At 32.2% G+C, this 27,607-nt stretch overlaps 2 protein-coding genes across 3 annotated transcripts; one reads left to right on the top strand and one right to left on the bottom strand.

Annotated features, from left to right (window-relative positions):
• Positions 1-899: 899 nt before the first annotated feature.
• On the top strand, positions 900-23,829 carry Ac76E (adenylate cyclase type 2 Ac76E). 2 transcript variants are annotated; one of them, XM_036360677.2, is made up of 22 exons: positions 900-1,193; positions 5,973-6,201; positions 12,263-12,396; positions 12,496-12,693; positions 13,369-13,491; positions 13,683-13,877; positions 14,149-14,376; positions 14,786-14,913; positions 17,418-17,576; positions 17,702-17,834; positions 18,104-18,722; positions 18,929-19,027; positions 19,853-19,971; positions 20,125-20,351; positions 20,412-20,619; positions 20,723-21,051; positions 21,137-21,299; positions 21,359-21,571; positions 21,666-21,770; positions 21,898-21,915; positions 22,331-22,573; positions 22,771-23,829. In XM_036360677.2, exons 2-22 carry the CDS (start codon positions 6,051-6,053, stop codon positions 22,900-22,902), a joined length of 3,924 nt encoding a protein of 1,307 aa, XP_036216570.2. In that variant the 5' UTR covers positions 900-1,193; positions 5,973-6,050; the 3' UTR covers positions 22,903-23,829. The 2 variants fall into 2 exon arrangements, with proteins under 2 accessions (XP_036216570.2, XP_014095245.2); XM_014239770.3 differs by lacking the exon at positions 21,898-21,915.
• LOC106621070 (uncharacterized protein C16orf52 homolog A) lies at positions 23,504-25,580 on the bottom strand. Its single transcript, XM_014239768.3, has 2 exons — positions 25,378-25,580; positions 23,504-25,318 (listed from the first exon to the last, which is right to left on the bottom strand). The coding sequence occupies exons 1-2, from the start codon at positions 25,478-25,480 to the stop codon at positions 24,918-24,920; spliced, it is 504 nt and encodes a 167-aa protein (XP_014095243.1). The 5' UTR covers positions 25,481-25,580; the 3' UTR covers positions 23,504-24,917.
• Positions 25,581-27,607: the final 2,027 nt, after the last annotated feature.

Here is a 27,607-nt window from a genome sequence, read left to right on the forward strand (position 1 = left end):
TAATTGAATATTATTACATATACAATCAGCATAGTCAAGTATGCCATTAAGCAAATTTTTCATATTAAGTTTCTCAGAAGGGTTGCGTTGTCTATGTGGGAATATGAGAAAGTTATTCGGCTCTATCACACTTGATAACGTTCATTGTAGATAAAACGTTAATTATCACCATATGTATGTACAGACAAAATTATAGCATATTAGCCTATAGCCAAATACTTTAGCAATGTTCCTAAATGTGTTATTTTGACCAAACTTAACAAAAAATAATGCTACTGATAAGCATTACTCATACGCCCCACTATACCTAAGATCTGTTGTTTTACCATAAGCACAAGCACATCGCCTATTTGACTATTTGCTCTTCTACTCATATTCTTGCAACATATTGCTTTCAGCAACATGTGTCTGGACTTCTGTTATGTTTCAGTTCCGTCACATGAAGCAACATCCAATACACATAATTACTCAGTAGCACATATTAACATATGCATGTATACATACATACATATATCTGTCATGCGACAACAAAAACAAAAAAAACGGTAACAGTAAGGTCAATAAGAAGTAGGCAACACGTGTATTTATGTTTACGAGTATATCACATTTGTAAAAATATAAAAAACAGTACGTACATACATATGTATATGTAATGAGAATTGCATATATACGGATATCTACATACATATGTACATATATGCCGATATGTCGATATGCATGCCACATTTTAGTCGTCAGTAGCAACGGTTTTCGGGGTGACGACTGTGGAACGCGCGCGCATGATTTTGTGGTAATTGTGTGCGTGCAGCTACATATTAAACACACACATGTGCATTATTGCTTGTGAGATTCTATTCAATTGTTGTGCTGGGTGGGAAAAGCAAAACCGGCGCGTTGTGAGTACAAAACAGTTTGGCCGGTGACGTCCTCTAGTGCAGATCAATGCTACTGGTGTTATTTGCTTGCGGTCGTTGACTGCCCGCGAAAAACCAGTCGGAAAATTTTCGGTTGAGTTGTGACGGCTAAATAAAAACGAATTGGCGGGTAGTATATTGAATGCATTTTCACGCAACGACGCGACTCTACGTGAATGTGTGCTTGAAGGTTGCTAAATCTTACTAATATTGACAGCGCGCGTGCTTATAATGCTTTTGCCACAACTTTAAATTTTATTTGGTGAATAAATATTTAAGGTGAGTCAATTTTATATGTACATATTCCATAAATTTATGTCCATACGCTCTAAAAATGTAAAATAAATGTTCCTGTTGTAAATGATGTAGTAGCAACTGTAATTAACGACAAAATAAACTATATAATAAAGATGAACGTATTCTTGCGATGCATGCATTTATATATGAATATGTGAACAAATTAGAAAACAGACGCGCTCATATCGCCGTACTCATCCACCAACGGGTCAGCGAATATAGTTCGAAAGTGTGACAAACCAATTAGAGTTTAACTCTAGTTGCGTGTTATTTGTATTAGCTTAGCTACAGCGTCGGTGACGTAGGCGTTACTGCCGACACTGGCACGGATGATAACTACAACAATACTGTTGACGGCGCTGTATGCGCGTACATTTGCTAATGGACTCGTTTAAATTATAACTAATAACAACACCTAATAATAACCGACTGTAAACAAATCAACTAAATTTACGGATGTGTATAAGACTTAGACAAAAAGTCGAAAGTTTACACAAAACAATGTACGCAGCATAATATTTATTACTCAAAAAAATGGTTTATGAAATGTATGCGTTTTTAATAAAATTAAAATGGCTGAGCTAATTTTTCAAGATTAACAAATGCTATACTCAAGTGTTCATAAGTATTTATTCGAAGCAGGAGTGAGTGTGCATGTGTTACACTCACCAAATCAGATTATATGCCCTGTTGTTAATGGAAGAGTATTCTCAATAGATGTGCTGTATTTTTAGACTGTCGCTTATATATATGTTTTTTTTCGTTTTTAATCATTTATTAATGCAGCGAAATTTTGTGCTGTTTTGAGGCAATAAAATTCGTCGACATTTCTATGTTAGATACGTACATAAGCATATGTAATTGTGGGTGTAACCACTTATGTGTGCGTGCATGATTTTTGTTATATATAATCCGCATAAAAAATGTGACACTGTCACACCCAATTTTAATATCTAAAAGATCATTTGCCTAACACAGAAATTCTAATTTTTAGTGTGACGTGACGATTATGGCCACAACCTTTACTGGTTTCACCTTCCATTTTCTCATATACACGCGCTTACGTGCAGATATCTGCAGTTCGAGTAAAATGTAGCTTAAGTTAAATTTTGAAAGAAGTTATATAATAGATTGCCAACCCGCTGTTTGCTGAATTGCGTTTAGGCATAAAGTCAGTTTCAAATATCATAATTCACTGGATTTACTTCCAAAATGTTGCTTACCGCTCTAAAACATTTACTGGTTATAACTAATATAGAATTTAATGCTATATACCATATATAGTTTATAGACAGGAAAATATATGTATGTTGACTCTTTTATTAGACATAAGCTTCTTTTTTCACCGTTTACAATTTTTTATTGTTTACATTTACCATATGCAATATATTCGTAAAGAAAAAAACTTACATATATTAAAAAAAAATTGGCGTGCAAAGACTGCGACACTTGGAGTTATTTAGTCAAAAGAACTTTTAGTAAACTTTATTTCTTTAAGAAATCTTTTGAAAACCTTAAGTAAAACTCACTCCAAACTGTCAGCCTGGTTGGGAGGTTTATAATAAAACGAGTTCAATGTAAATACCGTACAGTTGAGAAGTAGTTACATAGCTTAGTTATAGAGCGCAGTGAAAATAACACGTATTGTTTTTATTGTAAATAATTTCGGCATTTCCACCAAGCACGCAAAAGTTCTCATACACCTATAAATTTATGAATATTCGTAAGACGTTTATTGTTGTATGCATTTTATCACTTAATCTGTTTATTCTATTTTCTCGCTTATACTTGGCGTTCTCTCTCTTCATGTTTCAAGATCTTTTCAACTCAAAACATTCAAACTGCTTTCACTGCCACTTGATTAACACGTTTTCACTCAAAACATTGAAATCAGTGTTTCATATTGCTGACACAAAAAGCAGAAAAACGGTTGCATAGATACATTTAAATTACGAATAATGACAAAAATGCAAGAATCAAAAAAAAAAATTCTAAAGTGCTTAATACCGCTATTATGTATGAACACTAGCACACGCTGGGCAACGTCATACTAACTCATAGATATAACAACCCTCTACTGATTGTCGACTACTGAGTTTAGTTTGCTATATTTCCTTCTACATTATAGACATTGACATTGATACTTAGGCTGCTTAGCACTAGATGTTTTAAATTTTCGTGTGTTTCTTTAGGCTGGAACTGTAAAAGATGTACAGGGATAATATTTGTATTAAGTATATTACATATTTACTCATCTATATTATGCGATATATTGTATGAAATATTTGTTATTAGGAATAGTACTTGTGATTATAAGCGTGGTTAAATTTTTTCTTTTTTATTTTGTGTCGGTCTGAACAGTTTCAACTCAGCCTTTTTCTTTAGCAGGCGTTGAGCCGAATGAACATGGAAGCTTGTAAATGAGACTAGTAATAACAATAAAAATTTTAACTGACAATACTGATATTCAATAACAAAAAGTGCTCAAACTCTTTCAGATTTATGTAAAAACTAAACTTTATTCAATATTCATCAATATTGTCATACCCTGCGTATACGCAATCAATCACAGCTCAAGGTACTTTCGATTTGGTTGAGTACATGTCTAATTATTATCGCAAGAGTAATAATAATACTAGTCTCTATTTTATCAAAAAAAAGCTCTCACAGCCGTGTAAATTTTTTTTTACATTTGAATGCGGATTCGATCTCAAGTCACTTTTTAATTTCATCGCATTAACAGTATTTTTTCCAGGACGTGTATTCGATGTTTGATGGCTTAACTCGTTTTCAGACATTTTTGCCATCACAGCGAACATGACTGAGTTAAAATCCCAACCTCTTCAAAATAACCAAATATAATAATATAGAAGAATATTTTTTGAATAAAGATAATATAACAAAAGTAAAAATTATTAAGGTATGCACAACTATTTATTAGAGTACTTAACGAATAAATAATTACTGAAAATAACTAAATTATAAAATAGTACGCGTTCTTGTTGAGTTTCAAAGTTTTAAAGAATAATTTTTAACATCAAATGCAGTTTGAAAGCAAGTTAATGTGACAATAAATTAATAAAATACCACCTTTAAACATAAAATTTTATATATGTATGTACATAGTAGAAATTTACAAATCCATTTTTCCTTATGGTGTATGTTTTCCAAATGACATTTAACCCACTGTACATGTACTTTTTGTTACACGTGGAAACATTATTCAGTGTTATTCATAAGAATTTAAATAATGTCGAAATGTCAAACTTTTGTGCAAAGGCCAATACGCAAACCAGATTAGAATCAATAACGAACGTAAAGCTTATCATAAGATCTCAAACTGAATAATTCAAAATATACAAGTCCACATACTTTTATATATATACATACAGATACGTATAAGCGAAAGATTTTTATGTTTGCATTTGTATATATGAACAGCTGAACAGCGTCTGATCAAATTTGACTCGGACTGGTCCATTTAAACTGCGCGCTTGTGTGTGTGAAGTTTGATCTCCATATGTTAAATAGTGTGTGTGTTTGACAAATGTTTGTTTACGACGCAAAAAGTGTTCGACAATTTTTACCATGGAAAAAAAAATACACAACGAGTTTGCTTGAAGTTTTGTGTTTCCAATGGCATCACGGGTACGCAATTATTTAAAATGCAGCAAAAGTGTTTTAAGGAGACTACTTTATCACGAATACAAGTGTTTGAGTAGCGCAAAGCAATCAATAAAGCTCGTGAAATCATCGCAAACTTGCCGCACACGACTCGTACATTCACCTCTATTTATGACGATAACTAGTTAAAGAGTGCTTGAAAATCCTCGTGTTGGCATCAGAGAGATAACAGAACAAATAAATTTTTTGGGCGCCAATGTTAGACTCATACCAAAAGAACGGAATGAGCTATCACATTCTTGCATAATTGTGACTGACTCTTTGGCCAAACTGGCAACGAGATTTCAGCCATCGTATCAGAAACATTTGGCGCCCTGTGACTTTTTTCTGTTTGAGAAACTGAAAAACTCTTTTCGGGAAAAGCGCCATGAGCCACTTGAAGTCATTAACAGTCAATCACTGAAGGCATAGAAGGTTACCCCAACCGATGCTTATAACGAGTGTAAAGATAATTGTATTAAGCTTGTATTAGTCCAAAGTGGACTATTTTGAAGTTGAGATTTATTTGCATTAAAATACGTGAAAATGTTTTTGTCATATCGGGTCAAATTTGATCAGATGGCTGTAGTCGATATTCTGGCAAAATTTCGCAGTTAAAAACTATTTTAAATATTTCTAAATGCTTCTCAGAATTAAAAGGATTTTGTAGTGATAAAAATATATCTTTACATATTCGGTATCATTTATCTGATTACGGTTGTTGTCCGAGATACCACATTATACAACGTAGAAACCTCTTCCAATGTATGTATTTCTGCGAAGAAAGTTAAATACCAATCATTGTGCTTCATGCAAAATTGTTCATTGTCCTGATTCAAAACCGTTTTAGGCCAAATTAGAATAGCTACTTACAACCCTTTAGCCAATTTATTATATTTTTTTTCTAAAACAGTTATTAGAAGCAGTTTCTTGTAAAAAGTTCAAATATAACTTTTAATATTGTAGCATGACATTAACCAATGTTTTAATAAGCAAATGTGTACAGAATTTTTCTTTTAAGTTTGTGTATCTTTAGATATAAATATAAATTATTTTCTTTAAAATTCTACAAAAACTGTTTTGTTTTACTATTTTTAGATTGGATATTAACATATTTATAAAAAAAAAATATTTTCCAAATTATAACGCCTTCAATGAGTCTCATTACGTCACACAATGGCTACACTCAAAGCGGATACTCTTAAAAATGAATATGGCATCAAAGGCGGTGCTAAATGTGTCAATATTTCCAACACATCATCTCTGTCATCGTCACGTGCCCCAAACAAAGCACGACTAATGCCAAATAGTGAAGATGGTACTACGGGTGAGTAAAAACTGAATTGGTCAATCAATTGTCAGTTGAAGTGAAAATTTAAGCCATGCACATATATTCTAGACATATTTAGCTCTATAACACAGGTATCGTCGGGTACCTATTTTTGACAAAACCCTTCCCTCAAAACACCCTGCACCGAACGATTATTTAAAGTAAATAGTACATTTTTATACTCATGCAACATGTTGCTACAGAATATAATAGTTTTATTTCCCTAACGATTGCACGTATCACCTAAAACTAATCGAGAGGGATATAGAGTTATACATAAACGAGTATAAATGATCGGGATAACAAGATGAGTCGCAATTCGGGTGCATGTCTGTCTGTTCATGCGTCCGTCCGTGCAAGCTGTAACTTGAGCAAAAACAAGAAAAACGTTAACAATCGTTCAATTTGTATGGCAGCTATATGCTATATGAGCAGCTTCCTAGTGAGAAAAGGACAGATGCAAAATTTCAGATCGATAGCTTATAAACTGAGGGACTAGTTCGCATATATATATAGACGGACGGGCGGACAGACGGACATGGCTAAATCAGCTCAGCATATCATGCTGATCATATATGCATATATTTTATACATCTCCTAGGTTTTCTTCTGGAATGGGCGAAATCGAATTCATCTGCCACGCCCAAAATATGCCATTAATCGAAAACCTATAAATTTCCATAACTAAACAACATTACAAAACTGTAATTAGGCAAAAGAAATCACATTAAGAAGAGGCACCTGTGGTTTAAAAATCATTCAAAAGCCTAATAGGTTTTATGTATGTATCTCCCAAACCATATGTCCGAAATTTGCACAGAACAAATCTTTTCGACCCTTCCTACAACAGTGTGAAATTAGGTGAAATCGAATGACAACCCCGCCCACTCCCCATTTAATGGTTTTGTTAAAAACTACTCAAAGTGCAATAAATCAATATCTGAATGCGTACGATACATTGAATTTTACGTCCGGGATGGCACAGGGGGGTTTTAAAGGAAGCGTTGCCAAAATGGGACGATGGACGTGGCACCGCTCACATTTAGACGAAATCATATATCTACGGAACTACTTGATCAATTTATATTTATTTTAACAAACCCATCTCATAATGAGAAAATGAGCGAAATCGAACTACAAACACGCTCTAGCACAATTTTAAATTCCATATGATTGTTTCGCTTTCCTTTATACAAATCAAGCAAGAAAGCATATATTAGGCCAAGACTTTGCACGAATAGTGTTTTTGAGGTATACCATCTCAACTCTAAAAATTTATCGAAATATTTTCGAACTTTCGGGTTACTTCATACCGCATATATCGGGTAATATGTAAGCTATTTAAATAAAATTAAAAAAAAGTATTTTCGTTATAATGCTTCATCTTTGTGCCTAAAATGAATGTAAAATCGGGTGAAAATTTACCTTAGCCCTCATATAACAAACCACAAAATTTTCAAACATCCGGTTGATTTTACTCCACATATGTTGGTGATGGTATGTGGTGGATGGTAAGGTACTTTTATGAAACTCAGGGAGTATTTTATTCTGTTAATATTGTGTTGTATTGCCAAAAATACAAAAATCGGGTCAATATTACCCCAATCTCGAATATACCTAATTTAAAATTTTCAAACTTCGGTTTGGCCTTATGCCATATATATCAGTCAATATGTAAGGTATCTTTGCAAAATTAATCAAACGTATAAGATTTAATATACTATAGTTCAATTTATTTACAAAAATATATTATAGCATATATAACATATACAATGTATAACTACAGTTTGATGCCGAAAATATGCGAATTTAGTCTACGAATACCCCAACTCCCAAATACCACCTATATTGATTATCGTTATTCTAATGTTTTCAGTCGGTTGTCAAGATTTCTCGCGAACTACTCAACCGATCATAATGAAATTTTACATAGGTCTTCAAGATATCCTTTACAAGAACTTGAATTCAATTACAATGATCTTCTTTCAATTTCAATTATTTAAAACAAAAAAACGTCGGGAAATTTTCACCAAAATTTGCGTTTTTTTTTTAAACGTCTGCCAAAAATATAGTTCTCACTTTATTTGTTTTTTCTCCATCCAATACCTAGTTAATGGTCTTAGTTCAAACAGGTATTTTTTTCTTTTTACTTTTGATGATCCTGTCAGAAGTTTCAAAGGAAAATATTCATGACGTCGTAATGACCGAGTTTTGAATATTTTCCTTTGAAAATTTCACAAAATCTTTATCAAATATGTATCTTTGGAATAATAATAAAAAGTATAAATAAATTATTTCATTTTTTATATGAAAAAAAAATTTATTGAAAATATTGCGTTTTTTGCTCGACGAAACCATGTAACCCCTTAAAGGGGAAATCAGTTTACGAGGCCGATTTTCGAGTGTTTTTTGTGATTTTTTTTTAACTGAGAAAGAATACTTAGAATTCGTTTAAACTTGCAGGGTAGTTTATTCCTATTTTTAACTACACTTTTAAATTTTTCGATGCCATTTCCGCCGGAAGTGGTGGAGTTAGAGGGTGGTGTCCATTGACGATCGAAATCATTTACTTTTTTTCTCTCGTTAGTAACATATTTTCTAAGAATATGAACCAAACTCTGGCCAAAAGAGTTGAATAATAAATGTTTTGGTGGTATTTGAACAAAATGAAATATTTTTATATAATTTTTTTCACCTTTCTTACATAAAAAATTATATTTTCCTTAATAATCTCATTCCAAAGTTGGTTCATATTTTACGGACTTGAAGGAAGGATATTCACACAAATTTTCAGACCGATTCGTCAATAACTTTTCGAGCTGGCATTCCCGCAAGTTAAAAAAAAAGGCGATTCGAGAATTATTTCGTACAATTTTTCGTGCTAAATTGTGCTAGAGTTAAGCAGAGGTATGGTTTTCTTTCATCAATTATACTATCCACCGATATACATGAAATGAATCGAACTGACATCAGAAAATCAATCAGGGAGGCATCTTAAATTAGGTTGGTTGAAATATCTAAATTTTTACCAGTTTTTGTACATACATATGTACTTGCAAACAACAGCAACGAAACTGTTGTACTCAGTGCCACTTGTAGGTAGAAAAATATATAATATTACAAATGTGTATGAACATATAAACAAATGATATACCAGTTGCGTTAATTAATTCTACTTATGTGTGAATAATTTCAATAAAAATGCATAGCATTTTATGTTCTAAAATATATATGAGTATAAGTGTGTACTCGTATATAAGTAAATGTACACTCTAAAAGCTTTTAAAAACTTCTGTGTGTATTCCCAACATATCCCACCATTTCCAATATTAATCTACACAGAAATTAGTTCGAGTCATCATTCGGTATATTTTGTTCTTATAAGTATATTTGAGTCCGGATTATCATACCTAATAGAGCTTCATCTAAAGGAAAAAAAGGAATACAATTAATTTTTTAAATAAATTAAATATGAATTGGAGTCCTTATTGATTATATGTATGTACATATCTACAGAAGCTATTTTAAAACAAATCGAATATGATTGAATATGGGTGAAAATGTTTATAAAGCTTAAAATATATAAAATAAATCACAAGCTAAAAGTTATTTAACTGGAAAATCGTTTTAAATTAAACATTAAAAAGTAGGACAACCCTTCACCAACCTACCCACATACAAGTACCATTTTCTAGTTTCCCTAAACACTTACAAACATAATTCAATTAACTTTTTAATTTGGTTTTTAGAGCTCTTATCTATTACAACACTGGTTGTGACTAACAAGAGCCAATTTAAGTCTTACGTTTGACAAGCCAGCTTTAATTAAGAAAATATGAAGTGAATACATGTAAAAGGATAAAGTTTTATTACGCTTTTTGATATCTTCCTAACTTAGGCTAGGATATAGTAATACTTTGCTTATATGATGTAGAAAAGAAAATAAAATTTTGTTTTTGCCAACTTTTACATCTGCTAGAAATTTCGAAATATAAGTAGATAGCCTGACATTAATAATTCAATTATTGATTTCAGAGTATGCAGTGATTACTTTTTTATTATTGGATGGATTACTATTTTCCAACACCTAACCCTTACCATGAAGAAGGCAATGTAATTATACAAGTAGTATGCCGTTGAGCTCACCACGTCACTTTTCATTCAATATTAAATGAATACACTGCATGCGAGAAAATTGTTGATGCTTTACGTCGCCATTCACTTTAATATTGTTGTATCTTCATTTACCTTCACCGTACATTGTGATTGAATTTCAAATTTACTATGATGCGAGTATATTGTTTGTATAGGTGTATACTTGTATATGTATTTTTGTGTGGGTAGGATGGGCTTTATCCATAGCAATTGTTTAAAATGAAAGTCGTGTGGGATATATCAAAGGTTTTACAAATTATAAAAAAATGTTGCGTATGAAATCAGTGAACCGATTTTGTTTGTTTTAGGTGACAAATTAAATTGTGCAACAGGTGCCAAGTTTACTTAATTTTCTTAAAACGTTCGATAACTTTAAAACTGCTGGCATTATAGGATATCAGTATAGTTATTATGTTAGCTGTTTCGATATGGATGATATCATTTATTTTTGGTACTGAAAACCCTATTCTAACAAACGAATAAGCGGTATTATGTGGGTATAACGCACCTCGACAAAATCAAAAATTATTATACTATGCAAGGGACTTAAATTTAATTTTGTTTACGCTGCGCCATGCTATGTATATTAAATATAAAATTTTTTTCGCGCAGCCTGGTGTCGCATAGCCAAATGTGGTCGTACCTTTTCTCTACACAATCTTTGGCCTTTATGTTAGCAATTTTGTTCTGAAATATAAATCAGTGAGTGCTTTTCGCTTGGCTTGGTCACGACTAAAATATATGTGTGCAATAACAGTAGTCAAACGTTTATTACATTTTTATCTTTCGAACAATTTTACGATACAAGCTGCTGTTGCGTATACGCAATGACGAATACAAATTTTAATGACGAAACTTACATAAATTTAATAAATAAACATGTTTTACCTGTGCTGTTAATTTATGTTGTATGATGTATAGTATAAACATAAATTTCAGTGATTAATGCTTTGCATTTTTCTATTGGCTATTATTTATTTTTGCTAAATTTGCTAAAATGTCTCTCAGGACAACAACTTACATGCTTGCCTTTTGCTCAGGTTTGGATATATCTCACACTTTAGGAGCTTCTTAAGCATGACAACACGCAGAGGTGGTCTAAACTATTAATTAGTACAATTTTTTAAATTAAGAGATGGGTGTTGTAGAGCCAGGTCCTGCACATGCTATCTGCTTTTTCTGTAAATCCTAAACTAAAAAGACTAAACACAATATGTAAAGCGAATTTTGTGTATAATGTGTGGTACACAAAACTAAGAGGTTCGAAAATAAAAAATAAAAAATTATATTAAATCGCTTTTGGCGAGCTGGCGTTTATTCCAAATTTTGTATTACAAAGAATTATGCACCTTATATTACAAGAAAAATTTACAAAATAATTATTTTCAATAAATCTGCTAACATAAACTTAAATAATTAATATATGATAAATAAATAAATCTAATACATATCTTCTAAATGACTAACATCCTTTACAATGTTAAGGAGCATACAATTCCGAAAACCTTTTTTCATATGCTAAAATATATGCTACATACATATGTAGGTATGAGGTGAAAATAAGTACAGAAAATGAGGTACTTAAGCTATGCCTATTATTCTTAGCATAAAGTAACAAAAATAGAGACGCAGGAAGCAATCAATTCAAAGATAAGCCCCATGCATGAATAGTCTATGAATGTCAAGTTGCGCTGTCAAAAGTATCGCCTTAAAAGTGACTAGCGTGAATAAAGGTCGTAAAAATGCAAATTTAAGCCCAGGTTTTGGCATATGAATTTACTACATAACAAGTTATTTATTAAATAATTTTTCAAAAAAAAGATATGTACATGCATAGATATACAATTTGTTTTTATTTTAAGCTATGCAATAACATATTTTCTCTCTTTACCCATTATACTAGCCGAAAATATTCATTTGGACGATTTGTACACACGATATCGTCAACGACTGCGCAAGTCGCTCTTTACATCGGGCCTACTGATATCACTGGTCGCATGTATAGTCTCCATAATTGTTGGTGTCATATATGAACAAGTAAGTGTTCATCTTACAAATTAAACATTTCTCCACAAATCTATAAAATATAAAGGGAACTGACTGATTTGTTATACCGATTTACCGTTGATTTTGCAGAGCTTAACACTAATATGTCTACTATCTTTGGCGGCCACAATATCCGCGGGCATATTGACAGCGCTACAATTTCCAGCGGTGCTCAGCTCACCGGCGGCGGCATTGGCGTTTGCAATTGTGACGACTTTTTCGCTGGGCACAATAGCAGCTATTACGGGAGAAAGATTGGCGCCAATACCGTTATTTGCCGTTTTTCTAGTAAGTGTTTTATAATTATATATTTTATAAGATCATTTGTTATTTCTTCGAAATTGTTTTTCTTATATTATTCGATTTTAATATATTGGTATATTGTATATATGTACATATCTACATATTTGTAATCATTAAAAATTTTTAATAATGATAATACCTCACATTTATTGAATCGTTTCGAAGAAATGAACGACCTTATATCTACTTATATATATACATATATAAAAATTACGTGTCACGTTTTCTCCATGTTTAACTCCTAAACTACTGAACCGATTTTAGTAAAATTTAGCACTTTGGTCCAGTTTGTTCCAACTTAAAAGATTAGATAGTATATATCATAATTATGTTAACATTAAAACAATTCATACATAAATTAAAGAAATATATTTCTAAACAGCAGCAATAAATTTCCATTAAAATGCCAAATGAATCATTATTTTTTCAATTCACACATTTTTGTATGAATCATTTTTAAAATGAAACTTCAAGTACAATCGCTTGGATTCTTATACCGGCAATAACGTCCTCGCATTAATTCGTAAATAATATTTTCACTGTATTGACTAGTTTATTATAATATGTATATCTTAGCCACAGCAACGCGTAGCCGGATTTTACTAGTAGTTTTACTTTTATATGATTTATATTTTATTATTTATTTACTTAAATCTACAGGGTATACATACAATGCTGCCAATATCCTGGCCAGTTTCTTTGGTGTTGGCGCTTTTCATGTCGGCGTTCCATGTCATATATCGCATTGTGACCAGCAAGGATTACGCAGCCAGCTTGCCCTTCGTAAGTAATAATAATTTGTTCTATTTTTTAAAGCGATTACTGTTAATTTTTTACTAAAAACAACAAGGTTTCTTAAATGCAAGTTGCAAAAGTTAATATTTTTATTAGTTAGTTTATTTATTAACACATAATCATATTTGCTATGGATGACATTTGTAACTAACAGCTATAACTGAAATTTTTCATTGCAGTTATTTGGAGAAGTTATCATATTAGCTTCGGCATCCATTTCCGGCCTCTATTATCGCATAATGTCAGATGCGGCACACAATCGAACGGTGGATGGCACACGCACGGGTATAGAACAACGCGTGAAGCTGGAGTGCGAACGAGAACAACAAGAGCAACTGCTGCTTAGCGTCATACCCGCCTACATAGCGGCTGAAGTAAGTGAATGAATATTCGTTATCTTAAATATGTATATATATGCATAAAATATGCAATACTTACACTTTGACATACTGTGTGTATTTAGGTATTTGATATAAGTTTAGTATTTATTTTAACATAAAACAAAGAAAGTGTTCTTTAGAAAACAATGAAAATATCCACACTTCACTACTTTGCAATAACTAAACTGGTCTAGCGACGTTTTTTTAAGTGTCTATATACGCGTACTTCATTGAAAAATTCTTATCTCAAATATCGCATCAACAGGTGAAGCGTAGTATCATGCTGAAAATGGCGGATGCTTGTCAACGCGCGGGAGGGCCATCTACCACATCTGCTACACGTTTTCATGAATTGCACGTGCAGCGTCACAACAATGTATCAATTTTGTATGCAGATATTGTGAACTTCACTCCATTATCAGAGCAACTTTCTGCCAGTGATTTAGTAAAAACACTGAATGACCTTTTTGGACGCTTCGACCAAATTGCAGGGGTTAGTATAAACTTTATCGTATATACATATATATGTATTATTAAGTCAGCCAATATTATATATTTATACATATATAAAAATTTGGTACACATACAATTTTATGTTACATAATACATATATACAAGTACTTCTTCTTATTTTAAGTATCTTAATTATCCAATCAAATGAGTTAAATTTTATAAGGTTAACAAAGTACTTGGATCTAAAAATATGCACGAAAATACTGAAATTTTACATGACATGATTTAGTTAAAAATGCTCTTAATTTACGACCAGTTTTTTTTTAGAATTTAATAAGTAATTTAAAGAGATACCAAACTTCTATTTTAACTAACTGTATTTTGCTAATTTTGTATCATTAAATTTATTGAGACATACAAACATGCAGAATTACCTTGTACATTCGTAGGAGAATCAGTGTCTGCGTATTAAAATTCTCGGTGACTGTTACTACTGTGTATCTGGACTGCCCATATCAAGGCCGCAACACGCTGCCAATTGTGTAAACATGGGTTTACAAATGATCGATGCTATAAGGTGAGTGTGTGGTGCTCCTTACTTGATGGGTGTATGCTCATCCATACTTACATATGCATGTGTGCTCAGTGAAATTACAACAGTTATATTAACAGCCCTTATGTGTATAATAAAATTTTGAATATTAATTAAACTGCAATTACTTTTAAATCAAGAGTAATTTTGCAGTTTTATTAACAGATTGAACGATATCTTAACATAAATATGTGACAAAACAACCAACGCGTTCGTTATTAATTAACACAAATATCTGGCTAAATAGTAATCACGACTGTTAATAAATTTAACTAAATAGCATAAATTTAATTTGACAGAAAATTTGTTAATTTGACAGCAAAACTGTTAAATTCTTTCTCAACAGAACAGCAACTATTTTCTGTAACAACTCAAATTCCGATTGGTTTTACAGTTTTTTTTTCTACGACTGCAATATCGATAGGACAAGTTTTCGAATATGATAGAAGTAATCACTCGACATATAACAAAATCGATAACATTTGTACATATAGTTGTGAAACAATGAGTAAAATAGAAGCGTTATGCTAGCTGTTAAAATACACATTAATCTTTACTTTTACAGCGAAGTATTTAATTTTTAACAAGTTAACTTAGTATATTTTTACTTAAATCCTGCTTTTCACTTATGTACACCATGTATATACAGGTTGATTGAAAAGTTGGTAGATCTGTCGTGGTAGCACATGCAAAGTTACAAGTCATTCTGTCAATTAATTCTTTGTTTACAAGTAATTTGAAGTTGACGTGTCAGAGTATTTTTTTGAATATGGAAAATATTTTATATCGCGCACAATTGTTATAAAAGTATAAGGAGTCCTCATCTCCAAAACGCACCATTGAGTTTTGGGCTGGTGAACTAAAACGTGGTCGTACTAGGCTTGAAGACGATCCACGCAAAGGACGACCAAAAAACGAAACCACACCAGAAATCATTGAGCAAGTTCATAATATTGTTTGTGAAAATCCAAGTTTGACTAAGCGTAAAATTGCCAATGCCATAGGCATCTCAAACGAATGACTACTTCATATTTTACATGGAGAATTACATATGAAAAAGCTGTTTGGAAAGTTAGTGCAGCACACGTTAACAATTCAACAAAAACTGGATCGCAAATTTCTCAGCATAATTTGGAGCGTTGTAAGCAGCATAAAACCGATTTCTTGCGTCATTTTATAACTATGGATGAGGTTGGATCTACCACCATGATTCTCAATTGACATAAGAACGTTGACAAGGGACAGAAGCTGGTTGTTCAGCTCCAAAGCAGATGAAGTCACAATGATCAGCAAAGAAAGTTATCGCATCAGTTATTTGGGACGCAAAAGGAACTTTATTGATTGATTATCTACAGAAAGGCAAAACAATCAACTCTGCATCCTTTTGTATCAGCTGGATGAAAAAATTCGTGAGAAAAGACCTGGTTTGCAGCGCAAAAAAATCATTTTTCATTAACACAATGCACCCGCTCACAAAGTTGGTTTAACAATCACAAAATTCAACGAATTAAAGTACGAATTACTTGTGCATCCAACGTATTCACCAGATTTGGCTCCCAGCAACTACTACCTCTTCAGAAAACTGAAACAATTTCTTCGTGGAAAGCGTTTTTCGTCGAATAAAGAAGATATTACAGCCGCAGACGGGTATTTTGCAGAGCTTCCAGAAAGTCATTATAGGGCTGGCATTAAAATATTGGAAGATCATTGAAATAAGTGTATTGAAATTAAGGGAGATTATATGGAATAAAAAAATATAATTCGTATCAAAAACAGTATATTTTCATTTAGAGCGCAGACACTTTTTAACCAACCTGTATTTGTATAAAATACATGTATGCATACTTGCACATATCGGATGTTATACTTGTACTGTGTAAAGGCGTTTGCTGTTTTTCGGTTAGGGTATATACCATATGTAGTATGTACTTACGTGCATGGGCTTAACAAATGTACACGTGTATGTGAACAAGAATATGTGTATACTCGTATATCCATGATTTTGTACGTGACCTAGGCGTATTTGTGGTATTCATTACTCGAATGCGTTACTCCTGAACGAGCGTAGATTGTGGTCAAAACAGAGTAAAATTGAACCAAAAGCGAAAAGATTGCATATTATGTTTATATGTTACTTTGTGTTTGAAATTCATGTTTGACCTACGCAAATGCAAAAGATATGAAACTATATTTGTATAAATTGCAAACTTTCACGTTATACAGAGTTGATAGAAATGGGATTTTTTAATAAGGCCAACACAATTTTGCACAAAATATTAACAGTTTCGCTAACGTGGGAATTCTAAGTTTTAGTGTAATTCAAGCGGGTCTACCTATAGAAAAACCAAAATTCTTTCATATAAGACAAACTTCAAATCTGAAAAGATTTTCAATCTTCACATTCATTTTATTGCATTTTGAGCAGTATTGTTTACAGATTGGGGTTAGGACAGCCTTTAATTGTTTATATTATCAATTAATACCACCAGACATGTACGTGAGGCAACCGGAATTAATGTTGACATGCGTATAGGCATACATACTGGCAATGTGCTTTGTGGTGTCCTTGGCTTACGCAAATGGCAATTTGATGTTTGGAGTGATGATGTTACACTGGCAAACCATATGGAAAGTGGCGGCGTAGCGGGGTATGTATATTGATATATATGTATACATATAACAAAAGACACAAGTCAAATTAAGTTAATCTAACGATCAACCCTGCGTATGAGCAACCGACAGTAACCTTTTTATCTTACTTTTTGTTTTGCAGCCGAGTTCACATCACCAAACAAACTCTTGATTTTCTCGGTGACAAATTCGAAATTGAAGAGGGAAATGGTGCCAGTCGGGATAGCTATTTGGCAGATCACAAAATCGAAACATACCTCATTGTGCCGCCAAAGGTATGGGACAGATAACATTTGTGCTTCTAAACTTCGATTAGGTATAGCACTTAAGCGGTTGTAACTGCCATTGAAGTACACGAACAATATAAAATTTGCTATTTTCACATTAACAGTTTTCCATATATGAACAAATCGAATTGCTCTGCAACCCAATAACTTATTTCAATTTTTAACAATTATTAAATATATTGAATTTATTTATTGTTAAACGCAATTTGTTTATAAACTTCTTATTAATTAAATTGTAAATATTATTTTTATTACAGAAAATTATTTATCCCCATAGTGTACCACAAGTGATCGAAATCACGACTTCCTCAGAGACTCAACCCAATGAATGTGATGTCACGGAACGTCTTTTACCAAATCCTGCTTTCACTAGTTTCTCAAATGTGAACATAGCATTGTCTTGTGAGCAAAAAACTCCTAATCATGAAGATACGATTTCTACACTAGGTATTAGCAATATTTGTGGCGGCATTTTTCCAATAGAACGTGGAAAACTCTCGCCTTCATCTACAAACAGCCAAGATCCAATTATGACCAAATCGATGTCTATCAAAGAACTATCAGAGGAAGAGGAAGAGGATGCAATGATGCAATTATCTAACTCGGAAGAAAATAATAAATATGGATCTACAAACATGCAGGCAATATTAAATGAAAGTCAAACTGTAGAATCTAAGTCATCTTTGTCATTGCCAAACGAAAATGTGATTAGTGGAAGTACAAACAATAATGGTATATTGGAAGTTGACGACAATATAGCTGTCAACGCAAATTGCAACGCTTTAACAAACTCAACGGCGCTTTCTTCAATATTAACTAACAGTTTAATGGTTACTGATGGACCAGAAAAGATACGACGAAAACTTTCTGTACAAGGTAGTTGTAAACAAAAAACTTAAGAACAAAATATTATTGTTTTGGTAGAAATAGGGCACAATTGACCATAGGTCGCGGTGCATACCTCAAAACTAATCTAATTTAGAAATATTGAAAATTACCCAAAACCTTTTTTAAATATTTTGAATCATTCATCAAGAGCCGAATATCGCATGTATTAAAGGATACATTGTATTATTTTGCAGGTCTGATCTCTTTTGCGGACAGAAGGCGCTCCTCGGGCGCCTTTACAGATGGTCGCAAATTGTCTATACACAGCGGTGAAAGTTTTCGCAGTCACAGCGGTAAGCAAAAGTCTTATGTAATGAAATACATGTCTATGTTGCATTTTGAAATTTATTTAAACAACTTAGGGGCCGTCCATAAATTACGTCATCGATTTTTTCAGATTTTAGACCCCCCCTATAATCATCCTATCGTCATTTCTTAAAGACACCGTCTTTACCGACTTTGACTTTACCGTCATCCGCAGACCAACCCCCCCCCCCCCCCCTAATTTAGAATGACGTAGTATATGGACGGCCCCTTACTAAACTTTTTTTTTTTACATTTCAAATTAAAGTCTAACTAACTACAGACCAACTTTGTTTTGCTTTTAAAAATTATTATACTTTATTTGCAGGTTAAAAAGAGTTGTTCATGTGTTAGTTTTGAGTAGTCAATCCTTCGACGGATTTTTGCGTTTAGGGTTGAAAATAGTGTAGGGATATTTAGCATTAGCTGTTATAGGATTACGTTTTAGTTTTGGAGGTTCAAACGAGATATAACGAATCGATATACAAAGGTATTAAATTCCAGAGTATTTGTGAAATGACTTAATCGCTTTTGTGAATATTTTCCAAGCCTTGACTAAACATTTACTGACAAATAATTTGTAAACAAGGAAACTTAGCGGTTTATCACAGCACAGGTTGGATGTATTTAGGTCATTTACATTAACATTAAATATGCGTTTTACCAAGATACTAAACATATGGTACATCGGTTAGTTGTAGAAAAAAGCTTAATTTTTGGCTTAATCATTAAATGTGTCTGACAACGCCAATTTTTTTAATAATTGTTTCTAATTTTACTTATTGCATATGCATGACAACTTTTGCTAATTTCAGGCAATTTTAATCGTAATCGCCCGTCGTCCAAAATGACTAAATACGTGGAGTGTTGGGGTGCAGATAAACCGTTTGCCAACATTGCAGAATCGAAACTGGTTAAAAACATAGGACTTGCGGTAAGTGTGATTGCCGAAATATATCGGTGCTAAGTTGTTTATACAAACTGGAACAAGGCAACAAATAAAATAAAAGAGCAGCAGTTGGCTTCATTGTTTTTATTCGTCCAATGTTTAAGCGAGCGCTATTAATTTTTTATTTTTTATTTACAGAGCATTGCTATGATAGAATCCAATCTGCTGCCACCGGAACGTAAATGCTTCAATTTCAATTTGTTCGGACCCCCTACGGAATTGAAGCCGTTTACATTGTGGTATCGCAACTCTCCACGTGAGGCCATGTATCGTGCGCAACCAGATACACATTTTCGTTTCGATTTAATTTGCGCATTTGTTCTTTACCTCTCGATTGCATTAATTCAACTAATCGCGTTTGAGAAGTTAGTTTCATTGCATATTTAATGCAAAATTAAAAATAATGTGTGTAATTTAAATTGCAGAAATTTTGCTTTGATTGGCTCTCTGAGTGCTAGCTTTATATCACTTGCACTTTTCCTATACCTAAGCAATATACAGGTGCCCGAAGTCAATGCATCAACAACAGACCGCAATGGACCGGGTCAAGTGGTGGCAAGTAGTCGTTATATTCGGCTAGCTATTTTCATTATAGTAAATATACTAATATCAGCAACAGCAGTTTTTAATGTGGTAAGTAATCCCCATGGAAAATAATTATATAATATATTTACTTACACATAAGTGTTTTAATGACCAGAAAATTATAGTAATAACTTTAAATTTTAATTGGTAGATAAACTTTGTAAATAACGAGAATCTTGAGCTTGAGTCGATAAATGTAGAAAGTAATGTTAACACCTCATCCATGTTGACACCCAATGATACGTCTGTGTCAGGTGTTATGTATACTAATCTACAAGAGAATGCGTATAACTTAAATCAAATAGAAAATGCACCAATTTATTTGTTCTGCTCCGCTATCAGCCTTGCGGCGATATCTGCTTTTTTGCGTTCCGGCTTTATTCTTAAACTAATTACCATGGTTGCGGCACTCATCTGTCAGATGGTCATGCTGAGCTTTAGTGATCTCTATGCAATATATAATCGCCAACAACTGAACGCGTAAGTTGACAGAATTTTATGTTAATAGCTAAAATTGCTATAATTAAGTAAGCAATTATATAATACAAATGTGTCTTTGTTTTAGTTTACCTATAGACTTAAAAGGGTTCCTATTATTGTTATTGGTGGTTGCGGTGCTGCATACTCTCGATCGACAAGGTGAATATGTGGCTCGCACAGATTTTCTGTGGAAAGCAAAATTAAAAGTGGAACAAGAAGAAGTGGAAACAATGCGTGGAATCAATAAAGTAAGTGAGCTATATGTAAAGGTTAAACAAAATGCGCTCTATTATCGAATGCGTTTCAGATTCTTTTAGAAAATATTTTACCCGCTCACGTAGCCACACATTTCCTTCATCAGGAGCGATCCACTGAGTTATATCACGAGAGCTATTCTTGTGTAGCTGTGATGTTTGCTTCTATACCAAATTATAAAGAATTTTATGATGAAACTGATGTTAATAAGCAAGGCCTTGAATGTTTGCGACTACTCAATGAAATTATATGTGACTTTGATAAGGTACATGTTAATGTGATTTATTATCTATATTAAAAATAGTAAGGATCGATTGTCATTAAGAAGAGACACAACTTTTCTCTTCTATTATTTTCAGTTGCTTCTGAAACCTAAGTTTAGTGGAATCGAAAAAATCAAGACTATTGCAAGCACATATATGTGTGCATCTGGTCTACGGCCAGGAAAGGAAGATGGTGCTATGGTAAGAAAGAATCTCAGCTTAAAAATAATTGAAATCACATTTTAAGTTATGACGCGTTACCTAAACGGATTACATGTTTAGACTCATAAATCATTACAATTCTGTTTTTCCTATATGCTTTCTGCAGCGGATGCGTAATTTAGCCGTAAGTTTCTTGCCGCAAATTCTTAATGCATAAATAATGTTCTATAATTGTATGGAACTTTTAGTAGCTACACAATACTATTAAGTTTTCCACAATAATTAATAATTAGCATATTACAAAAGAAAAAAAAAGAAAAAAAAAACTTATACTTTGTATCAGTAAGCCAGCTTATCTTTTAGAGTTAGTCAGAACTTTGGAAAACAAGTGATTTTTATTGTGAGTAGATTAGTGTAGAAAACTGTTATTTTTGTCGAAGCTGGGGCTGAACTGTTATATTATTGTTATCTGTTATTATGTTGTCTGCTACATTATATGTATGTATATATTCTGTAGTTAAGTTTTTCTATTGTTTTGTGTAATGCAAAGCTATCAATATATTTTTATTTATATCCGATCGCAATTTCTGCTTTGGCAGGATGAAAAGCACACTGAAGAGCACAATGTCACCATTCTTGTGGAATTTGCCATTGCTTTAATGTCAATATTGGATTCAATTAATCGTGAATCATTTCAAAGATTCCGATTACGCATTGGTCTTAACCATGGACCGGTGATTGCAGGAGTTATCGGCGCGCAAAAGCCCCAATATGACATCTGGAGCAATACTGTGAATGTGGCCTCCCGCATGGACTCCTGTGGCGTAATGGGGAGACTTCAGGTAATATGTGGTACTATATTCTATAACTGTTTTATTATATAAATAAAGCGAAATCAGTAAAGCAATAACATCTATTCTTGACTTTGAAATATACATACATATATTTATTACATAGAAATTTCAACACATTTAACTAATAAAACTAGTATATTATATAAATTATTTTCTTATTTCATTCGCTTGGTTTTATTGCACAGACGACAGAGAATACAGCAAAAGTTCTTATGGCTGCTGGTTATGAGTGCGAGTGCCGTGGTCTCACTTATGTCAAAGGAAAGGGCAATCTAGTCACTTATTTTGTTAAGACACAATTCGATGGAAAATTGTAGGAGCAATATAAATAAAACGAGGGCAGAGTAGGAGGAGAAACAAACCAATAAAACACACAGCGAACTGGTTAAAGATGCATGGAACATGTTACAAAAAAGTGAAAGTACTAACTAATAAAACTAAATTAAAAGATTTATAATAAAGTTAAATAAGTTAAAAATTTATAAATATTTATGCTAACAGTAATAGATATTGTTATACTCGTATTTTTGAAATACTCTAATTTTTCATACACACCCAATATGTTTAAGATAAAGGTATATTATACAAGATAGAAAAGAGAACTCTACTCAAACTATAATGTCCAAAAGTTTTAAATAAACAAATAAACTTTTGTGTGAAGTTTTGTGATTATTTTGATACAAAATTAGTTTTGGTTTGAAACGGCATATTATAATTAAAAACTCCTTTCAAGAATTCAAAAAAGTTCAATTACATTCTCACCTTATTTGCACAAAGAAATTCAAAGATCTCAGCATCTAAGTAATGTAAAAATATCATTGTATACAGAAAATGTTTCCCCTATAAGGGAAAGATTATAAAAATCACTTATATTACAATTATTTTTACATATGCGGGAAGAACCAAAAAAACAATAAATTGTTTGTTATTACTTTACGCAGTTCGATTTTTATTAAATTATGTTTTCATAAATTTAAAATTTTTCCAAATTGTACATTTTCGCCATTTGACACTATAGTTGATAATCAAGAGAGAGATAAATAATAGTATTTTGTTTAAAACTATATATTTAATTAGTTGCAAAGTTAATTGTGGAAGAACACTAATTATTACAAAATATTTGTCCCTGCATTATCTAAACATCACTGTAAGTCTGAGTCTTAAAAAAATATTATTTTCTTATATTACATTGAAAAGTAAAATAAAAATCATTTATTTTAATGAAATATATAGAAAATTGAAAATATTGTGTTTTATTTCATTGCACAGCAATAGTTTAAAAAAGAGACGTTTAGTATATAGATTTAAGCATTTTCGGTAAATATATAATTAAACTTTATACGTACCTAATCAATAGCAATATTCCATTACTAGTGCTAACTATAAAATTAACTTTTTCAACAGTATGTATACATACAAGCATTTTTCAAAAGTACTTATATGAGCAATCTTTGATAGGTGAAAACATTTGCTCAAAATTATTCGTTTTTGTAACAATCTCTCTTTATTATTTAATTTTAGTAAAATAATAACAGACACTTAGTAAATCTATCTCATCGGTAATAGAAAATTTGTAAGAAAAATCTGATTAAATTAAATTTACAAACGGTGCATTGCACATGAAATAAAATAAGAATTAATACTTAAGAAATAGTATAAACACGATAAACTATCTCCTTAAACCTAAAATATCACGACTGGGTACGAATTAAATTAAGGGGTCATCCCGTCTACAAGTTTCGAAAAAGCGATTTTTTTTTTGCATAAATCCAATCTAGAGCATTCATAGAATGTGCTTGTAAAGTAATTTTCCGAAATTTAATGTAGTTAAAAAGCTACAGGAGTGAGAAAGTAAGGTTTTTAAAGCGCATGGCCGACTGTTAGGGCCGTTTCTATCTTTTTTTTTTATTTTTCTCGGGACTACATTTTTTAAACTGGCGTCAACGATTTCTCAAAAACGATTCCATCGATAGCTTTAAAATTTTATTGGTCGACACATAATACACTTGGCTATCGCCCGAACTAGGATTTTTGAAAAATATTGAACAGTTTCTAGTTTCGTCGATAGCCATCTACCAACAGATTTACATGCAATTTGTGTTTTTGATTTTAGGTAAGCCAGTCTGCTTTAATCATAGACGCCGTTTGTCTACTTTTTTTAATATGGGTGCCAATGGAGCGATAAATTACGCAATTAACAAAATTGTTTTTTCATTTCACTATAAAAAAACTCCAAAAAAAAACGAGCGTCACACAGGATGATCCCCTTAAGGATGAATAGAGACCCAGAACAATTTTCTCCTTCTCATCAACTTTTTTTCACCTATATTTATTAAAAATGCGGCAAACATACTTTTCCTGCAAACAACTCAGATACCACTGTTATCCATAGAGCTAATACAAACAAAATATATGAAATGCCAATTTTGTAAGTATTAGGAAGTTGATAAGCTTGTCCACCGATCTCTTCCACATGGAAACCTAATGGAAGAACTACCGCAGCTAAGCAGAATAAAACCATAGCCGTAAATCCGACCCAACGGGCATATGGTATAACATTCCGATCCCAACTGCTGGATGCCAAAAGTATTACAGTAGTGGTAATACAAATACAACCTATGAATATGCAGACTAGAGCTACTAACCACTCTGGCTGCAGTTCAGGTGTATAGCATACTTGTGACCGGTTATATAGCGTCATACAAGTCCACATTAATCCTAGACGGATATCACCTAAAGTACAATTACCATATATTTGATATTTTCCCATTTTTAATTCTACATCCACTTACCAGCTTCTTCGGTTACAATCCAGTCAGGCATCGCCAAACTGACTATTGCAAAGACGTCGGCGGCAAGAAACAAAGTAGCACTAATCATTGTTAATTTATCCATTTTTGTACTTAATTTTGTTTATGTATAAAAGTTATCAAAATAAAGTATTCTCAGCAGAGAACTAATATATACACATATAAACAGAGAACGTAAATAAAAATATGATATACGTTCTCTGGATATACGTTCACTATCCAGCTGTTTATTAGTACTGCCAAACTGTGACAAAAAAACGTTCTTTTAAATATATCCGGTAGGTGTCACAAAATAGTTTCTTTCCAGCAAGTCGCAGAGAACGTAGAATAACTTATTTTTATTCTATGTTTTCTGCTCGTGCACGGGAATTATTACAGAGAACGTATATGATAGAGAAGGTTCATGCAGAGAACTTAAAACAATGAGAAGGTGCAGGTTCGACAGCGAAAAATTTGTAGGAATTTATCAAGGAGTTCACCACAGATGCACGAAAAACAAATAACATTTTTCGCTTTTATAACAGCGGTGAATCTGTACACATACGCTCTCTAACATAACCAACCGACGAATATTGAAGAGAATATAATATGTGAGCAAAACTGGGCATATTGATATGCCATTTGAAATATATTCCCTTTTATTGAACTATTATTTATTATTTTTCAAATTATTTTATGTTAATTCATTTTTACTTTATTTTGAGAAATATATCAAAATACTTTTAAATTATTACTATTAAAGTATTTTGATATATTTCTTAAAATAATTCATTAATTGTACTTGACACCATTATGGAGTCATAAAAGTACAGAATTGTGTTTTGCCGTCGGTATTTCACATTCATGCTTCAATTTTTCTTTTCAAATGCATGTGTAAACATATGTAACAGGACATACATATATAATATTATGTCGTTTACACATTTGTATGTCTTTTTATGTAGATATGTACACTCATTACTTCATGTGAAATCTCCGTTGACACATTTTTTGCTTTTATGTCAAAGAGTCAATCTGTCGAAGAACTGACGCGACGACAAAGCGTCACAACATTGTTTTGTTGGTAGAAAATCCGAGATGTGCCATACACACTCTTACAAACATACATCGCATATGGGCAAGTGCAAAGGCAATGTGTGTACAAAAAATTCGAACGTACTTACTGTGTGACAAATACAGTCAATCCCGGTTAAGTGCCAAAACCAAAGATGCAGATTTTTTGCGCTTTGTAGTACATAAGCGATTGTGGTACTTAAGCGAGAGGTACCAAAAAAAATTATTTCTATGTATTTAAAAAAAAATTACCGTTTTCTTTAAAAAATTAAGAAAAAAAAAGTGAGATGCAGCAAGACACCGGCAGATAAGAGGGATTGGAGGAGTGATACTTAACCGGGGTTTACTGTATACATAAATCAGAGGAATATTGAATATTTTCTTTAAAAAGTTTCTTGAATTGTAAATCGACAAATTTACTATGTTGTCACTTTTATTCTAAAATATTTTAATACTCATATTTGAGGGGTTGTCACTTTTCCCTTCTAGAGGGAATATCAGAAATTTGTTCAATTTATGATTTTTAGCTTTTGCCATCGTCGCGAAAAGACGCTTGTAGGCAAACGCATGCTCGGGGAGATGTGTGAGGCGTTTGCTTTTATGAATGAAACGACTTAGCTTATTGCTTGTGCGCCAGCGTTCATGAATGAAAATGTTGTTGGTGTGTGATTTACTACAAATTTAGGATTTGTCAATTTGGCTGCCATATTGATTTCTGGTGCTGATGCTATTTGAGACAATTGTTGTTTTTGTACAACAATGTTTGTATTTTTCTTATTGGCTGACGTACTTACATTTGTACGCTTAAATGTATGTAGATTTGTGTATGCATTACTTATTTTGCGCGGTCATATGCATATTTGTACATACATACTTACATATAGAGCAGTGCGCTCACATGTATTTATTGATAATTGATAATATATTATTATATTATATAATATAACATATTGATGTACATACATAAATTATTAATTCTGTAAATATTGAAATTAGAAAATTATGAAAACAGTAAAATAACATTTTTTGCATAATCTTTCACATTTTATCAATGTAGCATTTGTGCAAAATATTAATAATTTATGAATTTTTCATCATAAAAATCGTTTATATGGCAAAAAATAATCATGCATATGTGAAGTGGCATTTGTATTTCTTG

Source organism: Bactrocera oleae, chromosome 6 (assembly GCF_042242935.1).
Source record: "Bactrocera oleae isolate idBacOlea1 chromosome 6, idBacOlea1, whole genome shotgun sequence".
NCBI classification, from domain to species: domain Eukaryota; kingdom Metazoa; phylum Arthropoda; class Insecta; order Diptera; family Tephritidae; genus Bactrocera; species Bactrocera oleae.

Excerpts from the sequence above, each read along its gene's own strand:
- Ac76E (XM_036360677.2), top strand. The coding sequence starts at position 6,051 with ATGGCTACACTCAAAGCGGATACTCTTAAAAATGAATATGGCATCAAA. Across the intron at positions 12,694-13,368 it reads CGTTATTTGCCGTTTTTCTA|GGTATACATACAATGCTGCC; the intron begins GTAAGTGTTTTA and ends TTAAATCTACAG. Across the intron at positions 13,492-13,682 it reads ACGCAGCCAGCTTGCCCTTC|TTATTTGGAGAAGTTATCAT; the intron begins GTAAGTAATAAT and ends TTTTCATTGCAG.
- LOC106621070 (XM_014239768.3), bottom strand. The coding sequence starts at position 25,480 with ATGGATAAATTAACAATGATTAGTGCTACTTTGTTTCTTGCCGCCGAC. Across the intron at positions 25,319-25,377 it reads GATTGTAACCGAAGAAGCTG|GTGATATCCGTCTAGGATTA; the intron begins GTAAGTGGATGT and ends ATTGTACTTTAG.